The 13063-nt window shown below is 40.3% G+C and overlaps 1 protein-coding gene across 2 annotated transcripts; it reads right to left on the bottom strand.

Annotated features, from left to right (window-relative positions):
- Positions 1-371: 371 nt before the first annotated feature.
- Positions 372-12197, bottom strand: LOC118407762 (hemicentin-1-like). Of its 2 annotated transcripts, XM_035808282.1 has the most exons (8): positions 11701-12197; positions 7770-7860; positions 5955-6080; positions 5104-5198; positions 3980-4160; positions 3194-3258; positions 1977-2009; positions 372-839 (listed from the first exon to the last, which is right to left on the bottom strand). In XM_035808282.1, exons 1-8 carry the CDS (start codon positions 11741-11743, stop codon positions 742-744), a joined length of 732 nt encoding a protein of 243 aa, XP_035664175.1. In that variant the 5' UTR covers positions 11744-12197; the 3' UTR covers positions 372-741. The 2 variants fall into 2 exon arrangements, with proteins under 2 accessions (XP_035664175.1, XP_035664176.1); XM_035808283.1 differs by lacking the exon at positions 1977-2009 and having other exon boundaries at positions 11701-12193.
- Positions 12198-13063: the final 866 nt, after the last annotated feature.

Raw genomic sequence — 13063 nt, 5'->3', positions numbered from 1 at the left:
AACTCACACATTAAAACCTTCTTACGAAGACACATAATTCAGACTACACTTGAATGTCGCTACAATCTACCAGTTAGAACAGCAAACCTGAATATAAACGTTTCTGCCTTTCAAAATGACAGGGTAGGAGATCTTGCAGGAACACCACGACAGTAAACATAGCAGAAGATTCAAAGACAGATACGCTCCAAAGATAGCCTGGGTACCATCCGGATAGTAGTTCGCTCCTATGTTCGCTTCTGCTATATGAAACACAGAGAAGCGAATGTATATAGTGTACAATGAATGTCAGAGCTAGAAGCGACTGTTTATAGTATATAATGAACGCCGGAGCGAACTACTTTCCGGATGGTACCCAGGCTACTCCAAAGAAGCATAAAACAAGGAATACATAAAACAGCTTCGTTGGAGAAAGATTAAAGAAAAATGAGGCATCACAAATCTAAAATCACAGAAACGTAACGAAATCTGTCTTATTCAAAAGTTTCAACAAAAAAGTCAACAAATGCCATCACTTGAGGTGAAGAGTCGATATACAGGCTTTTCATTTGACGTCATCTACGCCATGTTGGATTACAGCTCGCACATATATAGCACAGTTTGCTCAATCCAATCAATCTGGAGCCTTGCATCTGAGGATTCAAATCATAATCATTATGACGTCAATGAAAAGCCTGTACTAGAGGCTCAGTCATATTTACTGGCGTCACGTAATTGTCACAGAATTCCATGTCAATGACGTCAAGAAATGACGACTGGAAGCAAGAGACTGGCGATATACAGGAGGATGACGGGAAGCCCTGTGGCACGCATGACGTCACTTCCTCCCACCGGTGGCGCTGACAAAACAGTATGGAAAGAATGGTGAGGTGTATCGTTACAAAACATTTTTCAGTGTGGAAAATTCCTATTAAAAATAAACTACAGTTGGTAAAGCTGTTTTGTTTCAACTTTATTGCATATTCAGAGACTTTCTCATTAACCGCACTGCATGCAGGGAGACGCGGGGCATGATGGGTAGTACATATAGCAAAGTTCATTATTACTAAATAATGCAAATGCAGAAATGTTCGCGGTGGTTTTATGTTTTCCATGGCAGTCTACAGTGCATGGTGCTACCGCGAACTTACAACCACCGTGAAAATCTTTTTCCCGCTACCGTTACATTAAATCCCCGCGAACTTAGATACATTTACAGTATAGCAACAGTGTGCAGTCCGCACAGTATTCGTATTGATTTTCTTACAACCTGCACTTTCCTAAGTGCCCCAATTCTCCTAGCACGCGATTGAACTTATTAAAATGTCTACAGAAAAGAAATGCTAAGGTGCAAATGTGCTAAAAACGTTTATTTGTTTCACCGCCGTCGCCAGCCGTTTCTCGCTAACTATATTTGGACAATTTTGCCATCTGTCCACACTAAAGAGCTTCTCTACTTTGTCCGCATTTCAGCAAAAACCGGGTAAAGAAACTATCAAACGCGCTAGCGCTGGGAAGCCAAACTAAGAGAAACTCTAAAGATCATGATACCAACACCAATACCAGTTCCAGTGCCTAGGAATGATAAAGTACAGCAACAGGTCTAGTTGGGACTGTTGGTTTTAGATTGTTAGTAAATATGTAACTTTAAGCACTGCAAACACAGCAAACCACAGGGCAGAATTCTGTTAGCGTTCCGGTGCAGCCGACAACTTTCATTGACCTTCGTCTTCTAATTGTGCGATGTAAAGAAACAATTATTTCTTTGCTAATTTGTTTGCTCAAATAACAAGTTTGAAAACACACAAATAACAAGGCAATAAAACTACAAGTTCATTTCAGAGCAGAAACTTCTAGAAGAATGCACGAATTCACATTTTGTTAGACCTAAGTCTGCAATATTGCAGTAAATGGCTACTATGCTGACTTTGGCCCCCAAATCCAAGATGGCGGAAGGTCAACGAAAGTGTACCGTTGGTAAGTAATGTTAACGTTACCTGATTCAGTCGTCATGGGTGGAGCGGCATAACCTGTTAATCGTTTGATCGATAATTTCAGAGTCAATGTTTATCTTATGCTATCAACATAACGCAAGGGGTTGACGTTGACCTGACAAATTACCTATTGAGAATCTTTTGTTTGTTTGCTTTTCCTGGCAAAATTAAAAACATTAGTCGAATTAGCTACATGTCATTCTTTTCTAACAGTGTGTTTGTAGTCATGTGGACAGGAAACAGTTTTCTTTTTGTACACAATTAAGTGTTCTATTCATGATCGTCTGTCACCCTTTTTCGGGGCAATTCTGGCTGATTCTATTTCGCCCTGCAGTATAGGTGTCGCTTCTAACAGATGCGGTCGCAAACGTCAAGTATTTACACATACACATATATAGCCCATGCGTTGTTTACATTGTGGCCCCAACCGTAAGGTATTTACATGTATACAAAGATAGTTTTTCCAGTGTAAAGCTATTTCACCTTTATCCGCAGGTTAACCTATATTCGTTGTGTTTACCAACACGGTATTAAGGGATATCAACTGGACGGACAGTGGTTTCAAGCTGTAATATGTTCAGAATATTGTAGTTTGAAACTTCCGTTCGTCGACTTCATATCCCTAAATACTTACTTCTGAAAGCAACGGATATAGGTTAACCCGCGGATAAAGGTGAACTAGCGTTACAGTGAGCACTACCAGCATTTATCTATCTTTATTCCGTGTGTGTTGTCGCAATCTAATATACACATTAAAAATCAAATTACAGAAAGCCCATCAAATAGGTTCAAAGCCGTAATGTGGGATTTGCCAACTTTTATGTCTACAATCTCTACATGCCTAAGGAGCAAACAACTACATGTATTTTAAATTAGTACTTCAAACTACAGTAACTACTCTTTTAAACTCTATCCACTACACTGGTAAAGCACCAGCCCCTCTAATGGTTTTAGTTTGTATATCAATGTAGTCAAGATGTAGTTAAAGACAAACACACAAAGACACACGCATTTACGACAATAGATTATAAGCTAGCTTTCGTACCAGGCTTGTGGGTCGGGATGTTTTTGATGATCTGGTTGGTGATTTAATATCTTTTCTACATCGTACATATATACTTTTAAATGGTGTTTCCACCCTAGAAGCCTGATACTCGAGCTCGTCAAAAGTTGAAGCCGTCAAAAGTTGAAGCGGAAAAAAATTAGATATTTTAGCGTACCTGTCATTGTGATGTCTACAGACTCATAGTCGGTCCCGTAGCCATTGTCAGCCGTGCACATGTACCTGAGGAAAGATGCACGTACGATTTTGTTACTTGGTAATGGTTGCTAGGCGACAGGTGCAACGAGTTTAACATCCTTTCTGCGCACCAAAGAAACGACATCCTGTATGAATGAGAAAAGTGCTAAGTAAGAGACACCCTACCCCCCCCCCCCCCCAAATAAATATATTTATATTTCATCTTTTGTTATATTATATATTTATAAGAATATAATGAATAAAGTTCTAAAGAAAACTAGGGGACCTATTGACAATATTCCCCACCGCCATCTCAAAAAGAGGCACTCTGCGTCCGTTGAAGCGACGACAGTATATACATGTACAACAATCTATAACATCTAACTCTAGATCTATTTAGATATGCTTAATTCAAACAACATAATTATGTGTCATTCATAATTTCTGATGGTGTCGTAAAGCTGATATTCTTGCGTATGAAGCGGCTTAAGGAATAAGCCTTAAGTCTCAAGTGTGAAATCTTTTCACATAAAAGAACCCAACACAATCATCTAGAAGAGTAAGTGTGAAAATATGGTTTGGCCAAAATATGAGTCATAGTGAATCCTAGCCTCATTTCGCTAACCACTTGAAAAGAAAACAACATGCCTCAAGTTAGTTAAGAAGGACTGCCAAACATTGTCTGCATTGTCAAGAATAGCTAATGTGTTTGATTTGGTGCCACATACTATATCTAGAAAGACAGGTGCAAAGAAAGAACACTTACGTTCCTATTTCTGCTTGCGTCATGTTGGTGATTTCCAACACCGCCCCTTGTGTCACGTTCCCATTCGGGAGAGTCCATGTGAAGTTGGAGGGGGGATGGCTGTTGGCCCGACAGGTGGACATCATCATCTCCCCAACCTCAACTTCGTACGGTCCTCCCATCAGGGTGATAGTGGGTGGCACTGAGAGGGACAAATAAAAAAATGGTAAGGTCTTACGTAAGAAAAATTGAGTTTTTGTTTTGTTTTGGTTTTCTTACGTATACTTTGTACGAGTAGTACGTCCATCTTCTATGGATGTACAGGTAACATCCAAGCGCTATTATACTTGAGCCGGATCAATGCTACTTCTTGTGGGGAAAACTATGGACAGGGGTCCACCGCAGTTAGAATTTGCTCATCTTTCTTGGACCTTTCTTGCACCTTTGATTTAACTTCGTGTTAGCCTTCCTGACAAGCCCGGGGTTCAGTTGCTAAATTTTGGAATTATAGACACACAACCAAGAAACAAATACCCCTTTTAATGAGTTATATGGAATGTTATATCGTTGATTTGTCATTTAATGAACTTAAGAAAAGCTAGGCGAGCTGAGTTCAGAATCATGAATGTATTCCAAAATCCTGTCTTCTATTTTAAAATTCTATTTTTCCATATTCTTACTTGTCATTACTCGAAGGAAAGGAGGAGCCCATCTCACTCCTTCAACCACTTTTCACCTTCCCAACCGAAGTAAGGTATCTACTTTTACACTTTATACCTGCCGGGTTGATTAAGGTAGCAAAGTCTAGCCAGGAAGGGCAGGAATCTGACCTCTACATTTTCTATCCCGCCAGCTTGGTCACAGTGTTAACCTGCTCAGCATGCCGAAAGCAAACCTAAAGCAAAGAGGTCGAGCTTTTCCTACAACAGCAAAGAAACTCCAGGAGCTAAGGAAGCTTGCAGGATGCAAAACACAATGGAAAAGGATGAAGAAAGACTGAATGCAGCTATAGGACTTTCCAGACTATAGATGCAGAACCCAGTGACTGATGATGATGAACTTAGTCACTCGGTCATCCGATGTCACAGCTCCAAACAATGGATTGAAGTAAAATTGGTATTACTGGTATTTGAAAATAAACTCACCGAAGACGACCAGCTGGTACCGCGTTCCATCACCACTCTGGCCGCCTGCTCCAATCTCGATCACGCTGCAGTAGTACTCTCCTTCGTCTGATACTCTGGAAAAAACAACAGGGATATGATTTTGAACCCCACCTTCTTTCCAACTCATCTGTGTGGCAGACGTGACAGTTAAGTTGCGTGTGACACCATTATAGTGCCACATAAAATCCTTGAAAACTCTCATTTGTCTTGAACGTTTCGACCAAATCTGATAACTTTTTGGCTGAAAAGGCACAGGTACGGTCTAAGCTTTCCCATTTTCAAAATCTGTTCAGCTGTTTAGTTCGCGTAAGGACAGATTTGAGTCGAGAAAAAAAAGGATCAAAGATCTTGCGTCCACTTGCCTAGCTTCTTTGCCATGTATAAATCAACGTCTGTTTGGTTTGATCAATATATGAATGAATGAAGACCTTTATTGCACATTTTTGCCACACCGGGCTAAGTACAGCTCACAACAAGACATGTTGAACAGATATAGTTCACAGATACCAAATGAGACTATTGCTGGATAAATTCAACTTCTTCTTGCGTTTCTGTTATAGTGGAGATAAAAGAGCAGATATGTTTTACGATCGATGGTTTGTCTTGTTGCATTAGGAATATGAATTTTTTACAGAACTTACAGGTGTATGCAATAAGGAAACTGGTTTTGAATAACCTTATACAGTTCATTTCTCTCTACGGTATACAATCTACACTCTACTACAAAATGGCGGTCGTTCTCTATTCTATCTAAATTACAATGTTTGCATAGTCTTTGTTCCAGAGGGGTGCGAGTTTGTCTTTCTGTTTATATAACTAACTCTACGTACCGTAAGTTGGTGATCTCCAGATTCCTGTTGTTAACAAACTGGACATCAGTACGGTCATCCAGGTCTTCGGTAAAGGCTGGTTCGCCTCCCGAGAGGTAATTCATCACTGAAGTGCCATCCTTATACCTGCAGTCGGTGACAGAAGAAAATAACTAGAGAGGAAAGGACTAAGAAACTGATGGACCTACAAACCAGTATCTATATGGAATGAACAGACGACGTTTGTGTGACTGCCTGTAACCTTCCACGAGGCAATACTGACCTGCATTTTATCAAAATTCAGCTAGGTGTCGCTGCTACCAATAGGGTCTCAAACGTTAAGTGTTGTATTCATGAATGTTTTTGACAAGATTGTAATGATATTTAGTGTATGGATAGTTGTTGTGAAGAGTGTTAGTGGGGCCGCGTAGCACAGTGGTAGTGTATTCGGCCCGTCACCGAGAGGTCCCCGGTTCGAATCCGCCTGCCGTGTTGCCGGTCTTGTGCCCTTGGGAAAGGCACTTTACACGACTTTCCTCACTTTACTCAAGTGAAAATGAGTCGTCCCTCGGATAGGACGTTAAATGGAGGTCCCGTGTTTGGGGAGAACCACACCCCGGGCACGTAAAAGAACCCGCCACATGTGCGATGGTGCGATGTTAGCGGATCAAACCATTCCGGCCAAAATGGGGTAGGGAATTTCCCGAGCAGCCTCGTAACCCCTGCTTCGCCTATTGAGTCAGTGAAGTCAAGCTTGCTTAAGCTTGATGTTTCTGACTTAGGGAGAAGAGATGCTGCTGCAGTTATCGCTATGGGCCGCTCTTCATCACCATGCATATGATGGTAACATCAGGCCCTACGAACCTGATTTAGAAAAAAAAAGAGAAAGGTCAACGTAAAGTTTGGGCCCCTGGTGTGTGACCTTGGTACTGCAGCAAAGATTCCGGTATTTGACATGCTATGTACTTTTGATGTTGTTAGGAAGAAGTGGTGGAGGTATCCCCCCTTACAACCTGCTCTGAAACTGCAGGGGCGTTTTTGTAAAGATGTTACAAAAGGGTAACTGAAACAATGAACGCAGGATTTTTCATGAGAATTTCAAAGTACCACAATAGCTGCTTTGCTAACTTTGCGTGTCTGTTCCATATTTTATCAAATGACGAACATAGCAGCGCAATTGAAAAAAAAATTAGACCTATAAGTCGATGCCTGTGCAGTAACCGTAGTTCACTGTATCTGAAGGATAACCTATATCCGGTGCTTTTAAAAACAGGGCATTCAGGGATATCAATTTGGCGGAATGTGCTTTCAAAATTTCAAAATAGTCCAGTCTGAAACCACTTATAAACTCCTGTGACTAAAAACAACTGGTATAAATTACTCCTCGGATAAATTTGATCTAGCGTAACATACAAACAAAATCTAAAAAAAATTAACTTTTTAATATTTGCATCGTTATATTTGCAAGTATGTGATTGATTAAGAATAACAAGAAGACTAATTTTCAATATAAAACACACTTTCATACAATATCTATACATTTTCCTTTCCTTCCCAGTTGATAACGTATGTATCCTTTAATACCATTTGTATAACGCTAGTCCACCACTATCCGCGGGGTAACCAATATCCGTTTTATTTTAAAGCAAGGTACTAGTATTTAGGGCTATCAAGTTAGCGGCCTGTAGTTTCACAGTGTAATATCTTTAAAATATCTCAATTTCAAATTAGCATCCATCGACTCCATAGCTCTAAATCCCCTTTTGTTAAATACAACGGATATAGGTTACCCCGCGAATAAAGGTAAACTAGCGTAACATTTCGTAGTTCCCTTACCAGTTGATAACGTATGTATCCGCACTGATAGGGTAGTCACACTCGAACAAGTGGCTTTGGCCTTGCTGGTGGCTGACACTTTCCGCAGTGACTGAAATATAAATGTGGGGCATTCAGAATTTAGGCGTCAATTATAATAATCTTTATTGCAAGTTCATACCCGAGGGCTAATTGCAGACAAAGTAAAGTTGTGTGTAGTGGTATACATAATTGTATACCTTAACAGAGAAGGAAAATGAGAACTATAGATAAATCAAAAGAGACGTCTTTTCCGTATGTAGTGGGAGATGAATTGTCCAACATTTTCATATATAAATATGAGTTGAACGACTTAAGCAAGAAGATTGTTTTTTGTTGGTCAGTAAGGTTAGAAAAGCTTGGGAAAGATTTGTAGATTTTATCTAAATCACATACTGGTAGACTCCCTTGCAGTCTTCGGACGGGGCTGTTTTCTTTTGGAAGGGAGTTTGCCATGATAGCGAGTTACCCCCCGCCCCTTCCACAGCAAACTCCCTTCCTCGACAAACTCCCTTTCCCGGCAGAGAACCTAGCCAACGTTGAAAATCGCGAACCAACGCCTCCCCCCCCCCCCCCCCCCCGTCCATAGACTGCAAGGGAGTCTAACATATTGGTACTTTGGGAGAAAAATATTCATTGTTGTTGAGAGAGAGGGAGATAAGGAGAGAGAGAGAGATAAAGAGATCTAGAGAGAGGGGGAGAAATGATATAGACAATATATCCTATAAATTCAAAATTAGCAAACATTTTTATTGCTTTAATATTGACAAGAGTATCACCGTGAGAATATGAATATAATTCTAAAGTTTAATTGCACCTCTATCATTTCAATACCTTTCCTACTAGAGAAGTAGTCAGACAATTGTTGTTTTTCTAAAAAAAAAGACTCTGTGCTAACCCTTTCAACCATTTAAAGAACAAGCCGTGAAACCCTATTGTGCACAGTGCATTGTGATCCCATTCTCGTTTAAACAATGACCTTGACGCACTGCATAACCATAATCACGTCATACCCCCCCCCCCCAAAAAAAAGGACAAAAAATCAGCTTACGGAACATTTCCCATAACTATAATTTCCTCAGAAAATGCACCAAAAGTTAGGCATATCATAAAATGTTAGTTTTTGGTTGAAGAGAATAAAAATCTATGATTTTCTTCTTGAAGTTGGCCGCCATGTTTTTCAGTCGAGGAGTACGCCCTTGAGACGACCGTTGGTGACCTCATATTTGGTTACACGCGTTCCCATTCCCTACAAAATATGGGCATGACGTCATCTTTTCAGCAACCACATTTTATCCAACGATACTGACACCACCGTATTTACAACAATATACTTCTTTACTCCTGAATATTTACCTCGCAAAAGTCAAGGCAAATGTTTCAGGAAAAGATACAATTTCTTGAACATATTGCGCGGGAAACTAGGCATTGAAAAATATACAGTTACATTTTGTGTAAGGAATACACTGGGAGGGTGCGGTTGGGGGTAAAGAGTAAACGAAACGACTGAGTGCTGTTGTTTGCTTTGGAGTATCGCATGGATAGAAAAGTCTCCGGATATTGCCTAAGCTAACACACAAATTGCTGGACCTGAATTTGACGTACCAGTGAAATCTGGAGGACCAGGGGTTATTGTAAAGCCACAGCAAGTAAAATTTTATGGATGACATCAGCTCGCTCATTAATCTTTGCCTGATTTCAGAAAAAAAATTTCCTCTTTGGGGATGGTCAGATAGACCAAAGTAGGCAAACATGTTGTATTGTAGCCTTGTAGAAGTGACACCTGGGAGGTAGCCATGACTATAGTTGAAGAACTAAAACTTGTTGAATAGTTGTAAAAGTGGCACCAATAAGGAAGCCATGACTGTAGTTGCCAGCTTGGGGGTAAAGAGTAAACGAAACGACTGAGTGCTGTTGTTTGTACCACACTAGTATCACTTTTACAACACTAGTTCACTTCTTTAATACAGGAATGAATTCCACATTGTGATGCCACATGTGTCACTTCAAGTTTTGTTACGACGTTTATGGTGTCTATTTTGAAAATTTAGCCATCTTGTTGTTGTTTTTTACCTTTTTTTTTCTTTTTCTTTCACTCTGCATGGGATGTCATCCATAAAATTTACTTACTGTGGTCTAACGACGAAATCCCGGTCTTGTACCTGTCAGTAGCTCTCGAATAGGCTTTATGCTTTGACACATTACAAATCGGTCACCACTATGGGGGTTAACCCAAGGAGAAGCCTTGTTGTCCCCTTCTGAATAGGCTAATAGGATTAAAGGTTTAGCTTGGCAGAACCAAGTTTTCATAAGGCGCGTGCTTTTGGGTAGCGTTATATACACATTTGACATGTTGACAAGACTGTAAAGACAGGGAATATACAATACAAAGACTGTGTAGTCTTTCTCTTTATATACTCTACTTCATGTGAGTTACTGATCTCCCTGTACCTCGAGTGTCCATGGAAAATGGACTTTACACGACTTTCCGAACTGAACAAGGTGTAAAAATGGCTTCGACAGGGCAAGTACAAAGCGGTGGAAAAAGTGGGTTAGGCCTGGGCCCCCCTTCCAACACTGTGCCCTAGGAGCATTGGATAACAGCACACTGCCCTTATAGCCTTAAAACATCTATGCGGCTTCTTTTTACTTTTATGTTGCGGATTTCTAAGCGACATTGTGTTTTGAATAGAAGAACTAATTGAAAGAACCATCGCTTATATACATTCTAGTTACCATTTGTGTTTGTTCTAGATTATACGACCAATGTACAAGGTAAGGTAGATTATACGATATGGTATCTTGTAAACCACCAGAGATACAGTCACATTTCCTGACATAAAACATAATTTTATAATTATGAGTAGTGCACATATATATATATATATATATATATATGCATCTTCTGCATACATAAATTTGCACACTCAATACACAAATCTTGGGCTCCCCTCAAGATACTAAGAAGATAGCAAACAATCTGAACCGTCGAACCGTTTACATTGTAGGAGATTACGGTCCAGTTGTGAGAGGCTCTATCGGGGTCATCTGCGTTCATGCATGGAGTAAAAACAAAACCATACCATGCACCACACTGCCACATGCAGGGTCCTTTCTTACCTTTCTGTGTTTGTCAAACTTTACTGAAACAGACGAACGGGGAAAGGAGAGCAAAAGCAAACGAAATCGGAGAGAGAAGGCCAATATAACTGATACGTGGCGCTATCAGTGTATGGTCTAGCGATTACGGCATTCCAATACGACAAGAGGGGGGCTGAGCAAACTACTTAACTGGGTGATATATAGCTTAGGATAGTCCTTGAAGGTAGAACAGCCATTATTACGTATTGGCTTATCTTCGGCATTATGTAAATGTGCAAGAAATTGTGTGCACTTTTGCCGCTTATGAAAATAAAAAAAAGTACTCAAAGATTTTAGTGTTTTTCTCCCTATTCCAGCAAGCATATACATACGATAAAATGCTATAATCTAGCTTTATAAATGGATTAAAGAATTAGAGAAAAAAACTATTGAGGGTTTGAAAAATACGAAAATTTTAAACTGCAAGGCTGGATGTAAGTTTATAGTCACTGCTGTGATTCAATGTCCTATTGGCGCTCAAAAGTGGGGAGGGGGGCAACGAAAGTGAAATGTCCTTAACCGTTTTTCAATTGCAATTGAAATTTTTTCATGAGCCTCTATTTAGTAAAGAATTGATTGAAAAATATTGATACCTTATCTTTTTTACTTGAGTTTAGAAATCATTTTTCTAACCACAATCTACTGACGTTGTTGACCACATATAACGGTCTCAAAACCGCGCCATTTTTACCTCAAGTACCAGTTACGCACTGCTACCTGTGTAAGACGTATTTCCTGAGGTGAAGACAGATAAGACGTCATGTAAACCCACCTGTGACCGCCAAGATCGCCGCAAGACACACTTGGAGCAACATCTTGAGAAGATTTAACAGGAAAACGTGGAACAGAAGGTGGTTGGGAGAGTCTTGAGCTAGCGGACACCGTGAGGCCAACTGAAGTACGCCAAGACTGACACCTGACACCGTTCTACGGTAATGTCAATCAAACCCTTTCTTCAGCACACCTGGCGAGGCTCGCATGGGGTTTTCACGGGCGCGTTATTTACCACATCTTCCGCCCATATGTAGCAAACTGCTGGACCTAAATTAGACGTAATAGTGGACACTTGGGGTCCAGAGAATTTTGTAACGTTTCTAACGACGAAATCCTGCACTTGACACTGTCAGCAGCCCTTGAAAAGGTGTTACGGTACGTTTTGCTTGGCTTCACGCTTTCTGACTTTCCCAGGGCTTTTGGAAAACGAAGTTACCAGGTCAACAATAGGGTCACCACGCCTGGTTAGGCTGAATGACGGACGGAATGCCTCCTGTGACACGCCCTGCGATTGGACAAGAAGGTTTCTGCCGCTGTTTTCGTTCCCTTTTCCTGAAGGTACGTGGGTGGCTTGGCGGGTGTGTAAGGGGATAATCAGGAAACTCAATGATCAGGAAATATGAAAAAAAAACATTAAAAAAACATATCGAATAAACATTAGATGCTATTCCTAGCCTTTAGAGAAGAGAACAAGATACATCTGTAGTTGACATGCGTATGAGGACAACGTGAAGATAAAGTACAAGGACTTGTGCAATCCCCCCTGTCTTTGTCATACACCATATTCTCCAAACAGAGGTTCGACTCCAGTCGTTATTATTCACGAAACGCAAACCTGCGAAATCTATGGTATGGTATATTTGTATTTTCTAAGCGGAGGTTAGATTCTGGCTAGCTTTTGACGCTTGCTAAGTGTGTTTTTTTCGGGCTTTCTATTTCGCCAGGGTTTCCTTTTTTTGTATAATTTTGTGTTATGTTGTGAACCTAATAAAGAAAACCTGACGAAAAAAGTCCGATAAAAACACCTAGCGTCGAAATCTAGCTAGAATCTAACTCCACTTATATATAGAGAGAGAATAATACACCATAGATTGTGCAGGTTTGCGTTTAGTGTAACATACAGAGTAAGGTGATAGTTTGTGCGCCTATTGTAGCGGTTTTATCTTGGGCAGACATCAAAATTAAGACTGTCCATAGGAAACCATGTTAAAATACACCGAAAGAAGGGCTTTAAAAAGCACTGAGTTACTTTAATCTTAAAAATTCTTTTCCACCAGAAGGTATAGACTTAGACTTAGGGGCTCCCGTGTCGTCCGACCTAGATGTAGGTTATAATAATTGAAAGAATAAGAAAACGGGAG

This window comes from Branchiostoma floridae, unplaced genomic scaffold (genome assembly GCF_000003815.2).
Source record: "Branchiostoma floridae strain S238N-H82 unplaced genomic scaffold, Bfl_VNyyK Sc7u5tJ_1456, whole genome shotgun sequence".
Taxonomy (NCBI): Eukaryota; Metazoa; Chordata; class Leptocardii; order Amphioxiformes; family Branchiostomatidae; genus Branchiostoma; species Branchiostoma floridae.
The sequence above is the reverse complement of the archived record's forward strand: the minus strand, read 5'-3'. Positions and strand labels throughout refer to the sequence as shown.

Coding starts and splice junctions, on each gene's coding strand:
- LOC118407762 (XM_035808282.1), bottom strand. CDS start 11,743: ATGTTGCTCCAAGTGTGTCTTGCGGCGATCTTGGCGGTCACAG. Junction 7,861..11,700: donor GGCGATCTTGGCGGTCACAG/GTGGGTTTACAT, acceptor TTTATATTTCAG/TCACTGCGGAAAGTGTCAGC. Junction 840..1,976: donor ACCCATGACGACTGAATCAG/GTAACGTTAACA, acceptor CTGTTTTGTCAG/CGCCACCGGTGGGAGGAAGT.